A 14,680-nucleotide genomic window follows, 5' to 3' on the forward strand; every position below is an offset into this window, starting at 1 on the left:
GTCTCATGCTCACCTCCTGTGGGGACACCGAGGGTGCATGCAGCAGGCTGACTTGCTCAGCTTCTGTCTCCACAGGTCCTACCTGCTCAGTCTCCTCTGCTCTGGTCACCACAGTCTCAGGTGGGACACAGGGGACCTGCAGGACAGCTGGAGACTCCACCCTGGCAAGAGAGATCAGTGACAGCCAGTGAAGTGGCTGGTTGGGGTCCCTCAGCCCCCATCCATCCCCACAGTCCTGGGGCTGCTGGACAAAGGCAAAGGCAGCAGCAGTCTCGTGTCCTGGTGCAGGAAAGGCACTGACCAGCTTTGCCTGCTGTGCCAGCTGATGGGGGCTCAGTGATCTGCTCCTTTCCCAGAGCTGTCCCTGCCCCACGGGCAGCCCAGCCCAGCACAAGGCTGGTCCTGTGCCCTGTACCTGCTCCCTCCCCACCACACAGTTCTCTTACGTTTGCTCCAGTGTCGTCGTGGTCATGAACTCCAGGATCTCCCTCTTGCCTTCCTGGTCCCTGAGATCAGCTGTCCTGGGTTTTGGTGCCATCAGCTCCTCCTCTGAAAGCGAGAGCTGGCTCAGCACGCAGAGGCAGGTGGACAAGGGAAACACAGACATCCAGCCCTTGTCCCCCTCCCTCCTCAGGGCTGGAGCCAGGGCCCATCCCTGCTCCCTCTCCTGGACACACACACTTGTCCCCAGGGCCTCAACCAGACACAGGGGGGTTGCAAGGCCCATGCCTGGGCCAGTGGGACAGGAGCTGTGGGAGCCATCAGGAGCCTCGGCTTTTCACTGACCCCCTTCTTACAGCCCCAAACCCAGAGCAGAGCCTGCAGGGACACCCTATCCTTGGATTCCTGGGGCAGGGGCTGGGGGTGCCCCCGCACTGGAGGCACAGAGCCCTGTCAGCCTGGCCCCACTAACGCCTGCCAACGAGCTCACCAGGGCTTGGCTCTTGCCAGTGCCCTGTGGGAGCCTGTCCAGCACCTCCCAAAGCAAAGGGAGTCCCCAGAGATGGGGAGGGGGCCCCAGGAGCACAGAGACCCTCGAGCTCTCAGGTGAGTCCCTGCTCTGGCCAGCACGGCTGGGGCGGCTGTGGAGGGGCACAGAACCAGGTTCCTCTGCCTGCCAGGGACAGGCCTGGGGCCAGCAGGGACTCGGGGCCCTCCTGAGTGGGAGGATGCCCGTTCATGCAGTCACAGCACAGCAAGCAGCACGGACATGGATGGGCAGGGCGGATGGCAGGGCTGGCACTGGGAGCCCAGCCCAGCAGGAGCTCAGCAATGGACATGGCGTGCGGATGGTTAGTGGCCATGGGGTGAAATGGGCCATTGAGCTGGGGCAGGGGACACATTTCATACCCATTACTGTGACATGAGCAGTGCCTGCAAAGTAAGAAGAGGCAAAGGTGAGGTCCTGGTGGGAGGGTGCAGGAGCAGACCAGCTGCAGCCGGGCTGGGAGCTGGTCCCCCCCGGCAGAGCAGGGCACAGGGGGGGCTCTGCGTGCCCAGGGGCTCTCTGCACGCTGTCCCTGGGGCTTGGGATCACAGAGAGGTCCAGGCACATCCCTCCTGCACAGTGCAGGGAAGCACCCGAGCCAGGAGGTGCCACCCCAAGAGGTTGGCAGGCTCCCCTCATCCTCTCTGCAAAACCACTGCAGGACCCACAGCTCCCCCACCCCAGCCAGCAGGAACACCAGTGCCATCCCTGTGGCTGCTGCCTGCCACACTGACCCAGCTGGCAGACCTCTGGGATGGTGTGACCCAACCCCTGCCCCTCACCTTCATCCTCTGATACATCCAGAATCTCATCCACAGTCTCGGGGAAGCTCATGCGGTGCTTGTCACCAACTGGCTGTGGGAGCAGAGCAGAGTCAGAGGAGCCCTTCCCTGCACAGCCCTCTCCTGGGACCCGGGCTGGGCACCCAGCAGACCTGTCCTAGGCTGCTCCCAGCCCCAGCCCTCCTGCCCAGGGTGCTGGTCCCCACACCCAGGGCTCTCACCGGGACGTCGGTCTCCTCTGTGACGATCTTGAGCACGTCCGTGACAGAAATGTAGCCCAGGCGCTTGGCGATGGCCAGGGGAGTGGTGCCGTTCTGCCACGGGGGAGAGAGGGGGTCAGCAGCCACACAGGGGGCCTGGGCAGCTGCCCGGGCTGGTGCCAGGGTGAGGAGGTGGGGGTGGGCACCGTGCTCACCGTGCTGATCTCGTTGGGAGAGGCTCCGTGCTTCAGCAGCAGCGTCACCACGTCCGTGTGGCCCTGCTGAGCCGCCTGGTGCAGGGGGGTGTAGCCCAGCTGCAGGGGAGGACAGGAGGTGCTGCCATCAGTCCTGGGAGCCTGCTGCCCCAGGAATGCCCCCAGGCCTCACACTGTGCTTCGTGCCCAGAGCACGAGGGCAGCTCCCTTCCCCATCGAGCTGCACGCTGTGGCCCGGGGCAGAAGGGTCCTTGGAGCACAGGATAACTTTGTACCTTAGTCTTGGCGTTGACATGGGCTTGGTGCTGCAGCAAAAACTTCACCAGCTTGATGTTTCCATAGTGGCTGGCCACGTGCAGCGGGGTGTAGCCCATCTGAAAGACAAGACAAGGTCTCAGCCTCTCCTCAGCAGCGCTTTCTGCCCTTCTGGCTTGGACATGCTCATCCCACAGGCAAGCCCCCGTGCACGAGGGATGAGGCACAAGTGTGGGTGTTTCCCCAAGAGCCCAAGACCAGGGCAGAGGGCTCACTGCAGGCTATGCTGTACCCAGGGGTACAGGAGTGAGCTATGGGAGCAGGAAAGAATCATCCTTCCAGTGAGGTGGGAGGTAGAGGAGGGAGAGTCCCCAGGACACTGGCAAAATGGCAAGAATGCCTGTTGGAGAGAAGTCTCTTGCACAAAGAAAGAGAAAAGCAATGCTCCTCCTGGAGCAGGCCTAGAGGTAGCTCCCTCATGTTTTTCACCACAGCCATGGTCAATTCACAATTCACTACTTTACCCTGGTCGTTGCATCCACTGTCACTCCGTGTTTCACCAGAACATCAGCAACCAGCACATGCCCCTCTTGGGCCACAAGATGGAGAGGAGTCAGGCCACTCTGCAGAGAGAGGAGGTCTCAGCACGGTGGCAGTGCCATCGCTGCAGCTCCACCAGCAGAGGCTCTGTCAGGTCTCCAGCCTGGCAAACTGGCACTGTGCTGCTGGCCACGGCACTGCTCCCCAGGCACAGGGGGCACAGGGGGCACAGGGACCAGGCCAGCACCCCATCTGCTGCTCTCTGCTGGCCTGCTCGCCCCCAGCCTGGCAGCAGGTGCTGGGACAACTCACCTTGTTGCCGAGGTCGCCGTTGGCTTGCTTGGAGAAGAGCAGGGCCACCATGTCTGCGTGGCCCTCCTGGGCAGCCAGGTGCAGGGGGGTGACTCCCTGCACGGACTCGGCGTTGGCAGAGGCCCCGTACTGCAGCAGGCTGCTGGCCACCTCCAGCTGGTTCTGCTTGGCAGCGATGTGCAGGGGGGTGTACCCGTTCTGGGGGAGAGAGAGGCTCCTTGCAGTGCTCAGCCCCAGCAGAGCAGCAGGGACAGGAGGTGCCACCTCGTGCCCGCAGGACAGGTCTGCCCTTCCTGGCTGCCCCTGAAGCTCAGGGATGCTCCCAGAGCATCCTCCTGACAGCAACCAGCCCTGACACTGAGGCCGATCCCACCCTTCCAGCCAAGGCAGCAGGGGGGTGTCAAAGACCATCTGCTTCAGGTTCAGCCGCTCTGGGCTGTCCTGGAGCTTTGCACACAGGAATTCCTGCAGCAGCAGCAGCTTCTAGGAGCTGTGAGAGGCCGGGGCAGACAGACACCTCCCAGAACGTGCCTGGCTGAGGAGCGGAGCTGAACTCTGGCTGCACAGCATTAGTATTCAGGCAGAGCCTGCAGGGCCCCGAGCGCTGCCCCTGGTGCCACGCTGCAGGAGCAGAGCAGCTGGCAGCCACCCGTGCCCGGGCTGCTGGTGACGCAGAGCCTGGCACCGGCACCGGCTGCTCCCCGTGCCCGCCCAGCACGTCTGCCGGCAGCCTGCGCAGGGGAGAGGAGGTGCCAGATGGGCAGGGCTGGCACCAGCAGCCACTTGGCTGTTTTCAGGATGCAGCTCCTGCAAACAGCACGGAGAGCGAGGCGGCTGCTGCTCCGCTCTGTGGGGAGATGCTCCCCACGCTCGGGCAGAGAGGGGCGGCTCTCACGGGCTCGTGGGTTTTCTGACTCACTGCTTGGTAGCTGCGTGAAAACATTGGTGTGTGGTTTCCCAAACTGCCAGAACGCAGCGCTGCTCTGCGGGACTCGCCATGGAAACACGTTCCCCACACGGCAGTCCCCACGCTGCCAGGAGGGACCACCCCTGACACAGCCTGTCTGCTGGAACGGGACCATCCCCTGGCACCCTGCCTGGCACCCTGCCTGCCCCTCGTGTGCTGCCAGCACAGGCAGCACGAGCAGCAGGCGTGGAGAGAGGATTGGTGCCTTGTGCATTCCCTGAGTGTCAGGGCTGAGGGGCAGTGCTGGCCGCAGACTGGGGGGCACTGGACACACAACACCTCCCCACACCCCTGGGGACACCCAGGGACACCCAGCCCGGACTCACCCAGGCCGAGTTGTGCGGGGAGCTCCCCTTGGGAAGCAGCAGTTTGACAATCTCCAGGTTGTTGTGGTGCACAGCCACGTGCAGCGGGGTCAGGCCATTCTGCAGGGGAGGAGAGGGCACAGACAGGTAAGACAGAGCCTCTCCCCACACTGCTCCACTCCTCCCACAGCTGCAGAAGCAGCACTCACCTTCCCTGCTGCATTGGGGTGAGCATCGTGTGCCAGCAGCAATTCTGCCACATCCACCTTCCCATACTTGGCTGCAACGTGGAGAGGGGTAAATCCTTTCTGAGGAGAAAGGCAGCCCATCACAGGGTGGCAAAGATGAGGAGAGTGCCAGCACATGCTGTGACACAGGAGGAGGCTGCCCCTCCTGCAACAGGGACACTGTGCCACCAGCCTGCCCAGCCCTGGCCCAGCCGGGTGACACCTTCCCCAGCCGTGGGCTCAGTGGCCTACCTTGGTCATGCAGGTCTGCAGGGCCCCCTTCTCCAGCAGGGCCAGGGCCGTGTCCATGTGCCCCTCTCTGGCAGTGATGTGCAGGGGCGTGTGCCCTGCCGTGGTGGCCAGGTTGGGGTTGGCATTGTTCTCCAGCAGCAGCCTGACCATGCCCGTGTGGCCGATGCGGGCAGCACAGTGCAGGGGGGTCTGGTCGTCCTGCAAGGGAGGCAAAGCAGCTGTTTGGGCAGACCTGGAGCAATGCCAAAGGGGTCCCAGCCCTGCACAGCCCCTGGCAGGCTGGACTCTGGCTGTTCCCAGAGCTGACTATCACACAGGTTCTCTGTACCTACCTTGGCCTTGGCATTGGCCTTGGCTTTGTTCTGCAGCAGGTACTTTGCCACATCCGTGTGCCCAGCTCTGGCTGCCATGTGTAGGGGTGTCTCCACTTTCTGCACCAAGGACAGGATAAAGTGGTGAGGCCAAAGGAGGGGATTTGCCTTCCTGCATTCGTTCCTCTGCTCTGAGCAGAGGAGGGCAGTGCCTGCAACCTTGCCTGGCCCACACTAGTTCCTCCTGCCAGCACAAAGCAGAGGGCACCAGGCACTGCTCAGGTGAACAGAGGGTGCAGGACCTGAGCAGTTCTCACATCCTGCCGACCCCCAACATGCTGGGCTCCCAAAGCCCCAGCCAGGGCAGGCACTCACCACGTTGGACACGTTAGGAGAGGCTCCACGCTGCAGCAGGGTCTTGACGATGGGCAGGTGCCCCATGAAGGCAGCCACGTGCAGGGGGGTCAGGCCGGACTGCGAAGAGAAAGGGGCCAGGAGCCAAGATGGGACTGATGGCCTTGCCAACATCTCTCCCTGCCCCTTCCTCCCTCTCCCCAGGGCACGTTCCCACACAGAGGCAAACTCTGAGTCCCTGGTCTGCTCCAGGAGCCCGGCAGGTGAGTGCAGGGGGAATGCAGAGGGCTGCTGTCTCCCCTGCAGGGAGGTGCTGCCAGGCTCAGCAGGTCCTGAGCTGCAAAGAGCTCCCAGAGAGGTTCCTGGGGAGCGGCACAGGGAGCAGGGCAGTCCCATCCTGGGCTTGCACCCACCTCTGTGACGGCATCGATGGAGGCCCCCGTCTTCAGCAGCAGCTCCATCACACGGATGTGGTTCTTCTTGCAGGCGATGTGCAGGGGCGTGAAGCCGTTCTGCAGACAGACAGACAGACAGATGGACAATCAGTCGCTCGCAGGAACACCCCCCTTCTCTCCCCCGGCCCCGCCCGCCTCCCTCGCTCACCAGGGCCCTGGAGTTGGGCTTGGCCCCCTTCTCCACCAGCAGCTTGGCCACGCGGTGGTGGCCGCAGTGGGCGGCCACGTGCAGCGGCGTCAGGTGGTCGAGGGTGATGTCGTCGATGTCGGCGCTGTACTGCAGCAGCAGCCGCACACAGTCCAGGTGGTCGCCCTGCGCTGCCATGTGCATCGGGGACAGCCCGTTCTGCCCGGGGAGCAGCACCTCAGCCTGGGCCGGGAGGGGCACCGGGCACCCCAACCACATCCTACCCACACCCCCGGGGCAGCAGAGACAGCCTGTTCTCCAGGGGCTGCCAGAGAGGAGCCCTGAGATCCCCTCGCGGGGAGCAATGCTGGGTGCAGAGCTGCTGTCCCCCCAGGCCATCCCCTTCTCAGGGCTGGTCCCTTTGAAGCATGAAGCCCTCAGGCAAAGGACTCCAGCTAGAGCCAAGAAGGTCGGGAAGCTCCTTATCCCTCTGCCCCAACCCAGCCATGGGTGCCATCCAGCAACTGTGCCCAGCTCGTGACCCCCCTGTGCTGACCTGGCACCGAGCACAGCCCCACTGAGCCTCGTGGCTACCTTAGTTTTGGCTTGAATGGGAGCCCCGTGGTCCAGCAGGATCTCTGCAATTCTCACGTGCCCGTTGCGTGCTGCACAGTGCAGAGGGGTCAGCTCATCCTGGGGAGAGAGAAGGGTTTGAGGGCTCAGCATGGCACGGAAGGGCAGGGTTTCCTCAGGCAGAGGAGTAAGAGGGACTTTTAACTTGTTTGCAAAATAAGGCAAAACCGAGTCTGCCCTCAGCCCCAGGGCACACCCTTGCAGCCATGAGGCTCCGTGGCTCCTCTCACCTCTACATGTGCCAGCAAAAAACCTGGTCCTTCCCCTTAGTGCACCAGGGACCCTCCCTCGCAGCCCCAGCAAGGGGTTTGCAGGGCCAGCACTGGGCACAAGGAGCTCGGGGAGGGCCATGGCCTGTGCACAGACAGGCTGTGCTCAGAGCTGCTCTCACCTTGGTCCTTGTCTCGATCTGGGCCCCGCGGTCCAGCAGCAGCCGCACCATGATGATGTTGCCCCGGCGGGAGGCAATGTGCAGGGGAGTGATCCCGTTCTGCCAGGAGGAGCAGCAGGCTGTTAGGGGAGCAGCCCCTTCTCTCTCAAGGAGGCAAGGGGGGAGCAAAGGAGAGCCCCCCCTGCCCTCACCTGGGGGGTGAAGTTGACGCTGGCCCCGCGGTTCAGCAGTAACTGGGCCACGCTGAGGTTCTCGTAGTGGGCTGCGATGTGCAAGGGGGTGAATCCAGTCTAGGGGAAAGAAGGAGGGATCAGCCCAGCCAGACAAATGCTCCCTGCTGAAAGGATGGACACGCACAGCATACCAAGCTGCTGTTCTCTGTTGGGGAAGCTCCCAGAGGCGGGGTGGGAAGGGCACACACACCTTGGAGAGCACGTCGGCGTTGGGGTCGTTCTGCAGCAGCACCGCGGCCGTGCGGGTGTCGTCGTTGCGGGCTGCGATGTGCAGGGCGGGCAGTCGGACCTTCCCCTTCGTCCCATAGTTAATCAGGTGAGCCACCACGTTCTCGTGGCCCTGCTGCAGAGCCACGGCCAGCGGCGTGAAGCCGTCCTGCCGAGGAGAGCAGGTAAGAGGGGGAGACCCAAGGAGCTGTGGCAGAACCTGGCACATCCCACAGCAGCCCCCCCAAACAGGGCCATGGGCTCCCCCCCAAGGATCTCACCTCTGTGGCTACATTCTGGTTGGCTCCATTTTCCAGCAAGAACTTCACAACTTCCAGGTGGTTCTCCTGCGCTGCCATGTAGAGAGGTGTGAAGCCTTTCTGCAAACACAGGGCCGTGCACATCAACACAACTCTCCCTCGAGTTTCTCGAGTTCCCTGCAGACCTGCACCCCATCAACACCACACCCCCAGCCCAGTGAACTGGGGCAAAACCATCTCAAGTGTGGGTGGGAAAAAGCAAAAAAACCTGGCGACGGTGAAGCAATCACAGAGCTGGAGCCCAGGGCTCCACACACCCAGGAAAAAAAGGACTGCTGAAGTTGGGCAGAGTTCCCACCATGAGGACACCACCATCACACACTGGGTGCCTTTCCCACCCCAGAACAGGTGACCCTACCTGTGACTGTGCGTTGACGTTGGCCCCATAGTTCACCAGCTCCCGGACCACGTCCTGCTGTCCAGCCAAGGCAGCGATGTGCAGGGCTGTGTTTCCCTTCTGAAAGACACCACAGGGCAGTGCTCAGGGGCTGAAGCGGCCCAGGATGCCAAGGAAAGATGGGCCTGACATGTGCTAACGGGCATGCAAAGGGGGCAGCTGGCCAAGGAAGCCCGTGGGGGCCGTGCAGCCCTCACTCCATGTCCCATCCCTGCTGGAGACCAGCCAGCCACCCCTCCCCTGTGCTGGCCAGGCAAGAGAGTGACTTCATCCCTCCCATGCAGTTCCTGGCAGTAAAAGCTGTGTGCATTGTGCATGTCCAGCACTTGAGAGGGGAGCAGGGTGGGCAGGATGGGGGAGCTGAACTGGCAGCCACCAGGCAAAGCTGCAGCGTGTGCCCTGGTAGCCAAGGCACCCCAGCAGACCCGAGGGATGATGAGAAGGCTGGGAAATGCAGGCACAGGCTCTGCCTTTGGGTGGTGAGGCAGAATGCCAGACTCTGCTCCGTGTCCTGAACCCTGCAGGGAGGTGGCAAGCGAGGCCTCCTCCTGTTCTGGCAGCCCTTCAGGCGGTGCTGGAGGCTGTTCTTTTGTCAGCCCTGCTCTGTCTCGCCTGTCACCAAGCAAGAACCACACCCCGTGGTGATGCACGAGACAACAGGACAGTATTTATGGAGCACCAGAAGCTCCCCAGGTCTGTGACCACGGTGCTGAGGCCACCCCAGAGCTGCAGGACACAGGGGCTGCCCCAGGGCAGCGAGGGCTGACCTGAGCCAGCAGCCCGTGCTGGGGGAGCTGTTAGTCAGGCAGCACCAGCACATGTTGTGGTTTGTGTTACTCCCCTCTCAAGGGGAGAGGCCAGACTGCCCTGTCCTTACCTTGGTTGTTGTCTCCAAAACAATCTCCTTGTGCAGCAGCTCCACCACCATTTTCACGTGGCCCTCCTTGGAGGCCAAGTGCAAGGCATTGAGCCCGTTCTGGAGGGAGCAAAGGTGGGAGAGGGGGATTAGTCACCACCTGGGGCTCTCTGGGGAGCCTCCTACTCTGAGCTCCTGTGCAGACACGACTGCAGGCGTTTGGACACCCACTTCCACTCCCCAGGTGACAAAAGGGCTGGGGTATTTGCTGGAAAAGAGGCTAAATACCTGCAAATGCCACTTTTTCTCCTTGTCCCTCACTTCTGCCAGGTGGATGCACTAGGTTTACTCACCCCTACACAGTGCTGTCACATGGCAGAGTTCCTGCCCAAGTACTCCACCTCCCAACCATCTGTTCGGACTCCTGACTGGAATGTCAGCTCACAGAAATGCTTCATCCTCTGAATATAGGTAGGGGAGCATAAAATGCTCAAGCAGGCTCCAGTTCCAGCCCTCAATACTCCAGTTAAAATCAGAACAGCTTCAAGAGCGTTGCCAGACTGGAAAAGGCTTTTCCACCCTCTCCCACTCTAAGCACCAGTTGTCCAGGACCGTGGTTGAAGAGTTACAGATTCTTTTGCTCAACTCCGGTTACAGCAATAAAAACAAAAACCCACGGGATTCCTCAGCACACCAGCTCCAGTGTTCCCTGAAGCCTCAGGCACAGAAGGCCTGCTTCCAAGGGGAAATGAGGTGGGAGTGCTGCAACAGCCACAGGACAGTGTCACTGAAAGGAAATACTCCCCAGCCAGGTCTGGCTACACTGAGTCCACCTCCTCTGACCCAGCCCAGCTTCTCTGATGAAGACACACCTACACAACCCCACACAAACGATCACTGGCACCCTTGCCTCACAAGGGATAAGTGGCCACAGACACAGTTTTTTTCTTGGTAACCAACCCCTGGAGTGCAAGTCCACAGGTGTCCAGCTGCTCTCCTCAGCCCATGTGCCCCTTTACGCAGAGGATTCATAAATCACCTTCTGAATGCTGAGAACCTGTGACAAATCATTATTCTCTGCCCTAACAGCAATAAGTGCAACGTCTGCAGAAGACTGTTTCCATTGGTATTTCTGCTCCAGGAGCAATACAGGCTATTTTGCACATTTGCTTTGGCTTGACAGCTCCTCTGACCCAAAACCGCCACAGGATGTGCGTAGTTTGAAAGGTGCTGTGTTTTCCTCACCCAGTGCTGCAAACACTTCCCAGAAATCCCAGCCACTGGCTGCCAATGCGACAAATGCAGCCCTAGAGGAAAACACAGGCTTTGCATTCAGGCTGCCCCAAAGCAGGGCCCTGCCCTGGACTGTCCATCAGGGCTGGCCGCCCCAACGGGGACCATCTCCGGGCACCCACGTGCCAGCACAGCACTGTTCCCTGCTGCTGAGGGTCCTGGCAGCAAGGTGCACTCATCCTCAGGCCTCCAGCTCCTCGTGGGTGAGATGGGAGCATGCTGGGTTTGGAACACGAGAGGTGGGTGATGAAGACACTGATGCAGATGGCAACGATGGAGGGGATGAAGATCAGATGGCATGTCAAGGTCTCTGCACTTGAGCAAGAATACAGGGCCTGTGGGATAGGTCTGACCACATATATCCCTCTTTATTCTATACAGGACATGTGAGGTTGGACCTTTCCCACAGGTCTGATATTCCTCAGAAGGAAACCCCAAAGTGCCATCTAACCTCTGGGAGATGGCAGGAACCAGTGCAAAGGCATCACTGGGAGAAGTGCCTCATGCTGCTGGAGCCACTCAGTGCCCATCAAAGTGTTATTCTCTTCACCAGCACTGGAAATCTGGCTGGAGACAGGACTTGAAGCTGGTCAGTGGAGACAGCTGATGACTGACCATCTCTGGGTGAGGAAGAGGTTCAAAGCCACCACCTTTAGCTTGTGGCTGGGTCACCCTGCTGTAATCCTTTGCAGAGCCCTCTCCAGAACCACATGTTCTGAGAGTGTTACAGGACCAGTGCACATAGAAATCCTCCCTCTGCTCTTGGGCTTGCTATTGGAAATGAGGGAACATCCGTGGTGGGCTCTGCCTGTGCCTGGGGGAGCCTGTCCCCAGTGACAAACCACGGGGCTGAACCTCACCTGCTCTGGGGACTGGATAATGGAGCAGGTGACCGTGCCTTTGTGCTGAGTCAGCCTCCCCAGCACCACCCCTGCTCCCAGGGAGCCTCTCTGCTCCCCCTGCTCGGGCCAAGCCCCCTGAGTCTGTCCCTGCCCCAGTTCAGGCTCAGCCACTTGCATTTGGCAGCTCCACAGACACAAAATGTTCTGACAGTGATGAGCAAACGGCTCCTCGGTGCCTGCAGCTCTTTGTTCCTGTGCCGACCTGTCTCTGCTCTGGACGAGAAGGGCTCCTCCTGCCCAACACCTCCCAGAACACCACGACTGGCACCGTGCAAACATTCCCTGCTTGTGAATCTGAAAGCCTGAGAACTGCAGGTAAGGGGAATATTCCCCAAGAGCCACTCCTGTGATGTTCCAGCCCCTGTGCTGCTCTTCACAGCCACCTGCTCTGCCCTCTGAGAAGCAGCTGAGCCCCTTCCAGATGTCCCAGTTGCTTGTCACACTAAAGGAGCCCTCTCTGCTTACCTGTTAATGTCCTTTGCAAGTACAGATCTTTATAGCTATTGCTGCCCTCCTGGCCCCAAAAGACAACTGCTTCAGATCTGCCCCCTGGTCAGCCACATTTTCACATGAACTGGAGGTGGTACCAGAAGCCCCGTGGGTTTCACCTACCTGGTTACAGGTGTTAATATCTACCCCATTCCTGAGGTGATCCAAGGCTTTGTCCAGATTCCCGGATCTTGCAGCTCTCAAGAAACTGGTTGCAGCATCGGCCTTGGGGACAAAAAGAAAGAGCATGAAACTCAGAGTCCTGCTGTTCTCCCCCACCACCAGCACCGGGTCAGCTCCTGGCTCAGCTGCAGAGAACACAACTACAGAGACCAGGCAGAAAAGGCCAGGGAGGTCATAGTGGGAACTGCTGGGACAGGCTGAGGTGCCCCAAATCAGACGGGAAGCAGGAGGGCTGGGACCTGGACTTAAAGGGAAGAGCATCCAGATGTCAGGGCAGGAGGTCTGCAGCTCCTCACAGCACTGTGGGGATGGCAGAGAGGGAGGTCCTGCCACCATGGCAGCCCCCCTTGGCCCAGAAAACCCCTCTGTCCAGGCTGAGGGATGGAGCTGTGGTGAGCCCACCCCTGCCCTCCTCCAGCAGCCGCTGGGTAACCACAACACCAGGAACCAGCAGCAGGGACAACAGCCCCAGCTGAGAACCCTGCAGCTGTGACAGTCAAAGCTCTCTTTTCTGGCAGTGCCTCCCTGCACTGCCACACCACAGCCAGCCCAGGCAAGGCACAGCAGCACTGTGAGCAACACCACTGAGCAGTGTGAGGCAGCAAATGGAGACAATGGATGGCTCACCAGAAGCTGGAGAACAGGGTGGAAATGCAGTGATGTGGGTCTGTGAGTCTGGGACCTTAGGCTGGTAACTCCAAGCTGGTACCTGCCTGCTCAGGCCAGCCCAAAGGGCTCTCTGCAGCCAAGAGCCATGAGACATCCATGGCAGGGGCACAGGACACACTCCTCTGTCCCCGGCTCCAGGAGGAAAACCAGAAGCCCTCTTGTACCACTCACGTTGGGACTGACCAAGGGACCTCCTGTGCTAGGAGAGCCTCCATCCCGCCACCCCAGAACATCCTGTAGTGCCCACAGCCTGGTTGGAGAAGAGCACCCAGGATCAGGAACCTCCTGGACAGGATCTGGAAGTAACATGGCCAAGACAAAAGCCCTGGAGGCAGACCTGGGGAGGATGATGAACCACACAGGTTCAGGCTCCTCTCTTCCCTTCTCTTTACAGTCTCAGACATCTGAACTGGGACTTAGGAGCAGCACAACTCAAATGCCTTCTGCTCTCCTCCCTCTGCCTCCCCAGCTCATCCTTTCTGCCCGACCCTCCTACCCCAGAGAAATGCAGCCCACCAGGACCCTGCTGTGCCCTGCAGACAGAACCACCACGGACAGGGTGTCAGGCACAGAGCTCAGCCCGGGCTCCCACCACAGTGGAGGGTGCCGTGGCCCCTGCAGGGGCCGTGGGGGGCAGGTGGCAGGACCACCGTGCCCCATCCTGGTGCGCAGCCCCCCGTGCCAGGGGAGCCCGTGCTGGTCCGTGACCTCCCGTGCTGGTCCCTGACCTCCCTGTCAGCTGCTCCACTCGCTGCCACCCCGGAGGAGGGCCCCGTCCATCAGGGAAGAGCCCTGGGATTCCCGGTGGCTCTGGGGGGTGTGTGAGCACAGGGGAGGCAGGACACGGCCCTTCAGGGCTCTGCCCACGCGGGAGGATCGGCTGCCAGGGGCAGCAGCAGCAGCAGCAGTGCCCTGCTCAGGAGTCACATTCACACCCTGAGCCCCGTGTCTGGGCTCCGGTGAGGAAACACTGACAGCTCCAAGCAACAGGCTGAATGCAAAGAGCTTTTCCAACTGCAGACCCTGCTGGAAGTCTCCACATCTCAGGATCTAAGACAAGGCAGCTCCTGAGCTGTGCCCCAGCATGCCAGCACAGCACAGAGCTCCAACAGCAAACCCCGGGACAACCAAAGCACAGCTCAGCCAGGCTCTGCCACCCCTGGGACACACATGGAGCTCTGGAGATTAAAATGGCAAAACTCCACGTGGTCCAGCAGCAAAGGGGCTCCTGAAGCCCCAGCATGCCCAGCAGCAGAGACCACGAGCAGAAAGCAAGCAGAAAAGCAAAGCAGAGGTCTCTGTGGGCACGAAGGAGAAGTGCATTGTATACTCACAGCCACGTCTGGACCAGACCTGCCCTTTCGTGCTGCCATAGCCCAGCACTTCGGCTGAAACCTGAGCCCGGTGTCCCCTCTCTCCCTCCTTGGTTATCTACTCCCCAGCTTTGAGAGAGCCAGTAAGTTACATTGCATTCTATCTAAAAATACAGGCTCCGTCCTCTCTCCAACGCAGACCCTGAAGGGATCGCCAACTGCTAATGGAATTTGTTCATTTTCTCTCCATTATTGTGTCAGACAGGATATTTAATACCGAGCTGCCTCCGGAAAGCAAATGACTGCTGCCAAGCGCAGGGAGTGGGTCAGAGCTGCAGGTACCACCTTGGGAACAGCAGAGGAGAAGCAGCCCCACAGCCATGCCCAGGAGCCCAGCATCCCACAGGTAACTCCTGCCACAGAGGAGAGGGCCTGCAGTTCCCCCCTGACCCCCTGGATGCTGGGGCCCGGGTCTGGGAGGATGTGCCAAGGCTGGAGTGAGTC

The 14,680-nt window shown here is 60.6% G+C and overlaps 1 protein-coding gene across 15 annotated transcripts in view; it reads right to left on the reverse strand.

The window, feature by feature from the left end:
- The window catches only part of ANK1 (ankyrin 1), a 48,179-nt gene that overhangs the window by 12,262 nt on the left and 21,237 nt on the right, over positions 1–14,680 (reverse strand). For 6 of the 15 annotated variants that reach the window (XM_027706287.1, XM_027706294.1, XM_027706288.1 and 3 more), the window contains 24 exons: positions 12,135–12,236; positions 9,349–9,447; positions 8,433–8,531; positions 8,036–8,134; positions 7,738–7,923; positions 7,506–7,604; positions 7,315–7,413; positions 6,885–6,983; positions 6,312–6,509; positions 6,122–6,220; positions 5,730–5,828; positions 5,376–5,474; positions 5,044–5,241; positions 4,774–4,872; positions 4,586–4,684; positions 3,293–3,490; positions 2,965–3,063; positions 2,461–2,559; positions 2,186–2,284; positions 1,992–2,084; positions 1,771–1,843; positions 1,351–1,374; positions 447–549; positions 14–161 (listed from right to left, as the gene is read on the reverse strand). In XM_027706287.1, coding sequence (XP_027562088.1) covers positions 14–161; positions 447–549; positions 1,351–1,374; positions 1,771–1,843; positions 1,992–2,084; positions 2,186–2,284; positions 2,461–2,559; positions 2,965–3,063; positions 3,293–3,490; positions 4,586–4,684; positions 4,774–4,872; positions 5,044–5,241; positions 5,376–5,474; positions 5,730–5,828; positions 6,122–6,220; positions 6,312–6,509; positions 6,885–6,983; positions 7,315–7,413; positions 7,506–7,604; positions 7,738–7,923; positions 8,036–8,134; positions 8,433–8,531; positions 9,349–9,447; positions 12,135–12,236 — 2,709 coding nt within the window. Of the gene's footprint in view, positions 1–13; positions 162–446; positions 550–1,350; positions 1,375–1,770; positions 1,844–1,991; positions 2,085–2,185; positions 2,285–2,460; positions 2,560–2,964; positions 3,064–3,292; positions 3,491–4,585; positions 4,685–4,773; positions 4,873–5,043; positions 5,242–5,375; positions 5,475–5,729; positions 5,829–6,121; positions 6,221–6,311; positions 6,510–6,884; positions 6,984–7,314; positions 7,414–7,505; positions 7,605–7,737; positions 7,924–8,035; positions 8,135–8,432; positions 8,532–9,348; positions 9,448–12,134; positions 12,245–14,197; positions 14,308–14,680 lie in introns of those variants that run through there. The other 9 variants (XM_027706291.1, XM_027706298.1, XM_027706293.1 and 6 more) reach the window with 5 other exon arrangements.

The sequence above is a fragment of the Neopelma chrysocephalum genome, unplaced genomic scaffold (genome assembly GCF_003984885.1).
Source record: "Neopelma chrysocephalum unplaced genomic scaffold, ASM398488v2 Primary Assembly neopelma1_367, whole genome shotgun sequence".
In the NCBI taxonomy this organism is placed as follows: domain Eukaryota; kingdom Metazoa; phylum Chordata; class Aves; order Passeriformes; family Pipridae; genus Neopelma; species Neopelma chrysocephalum.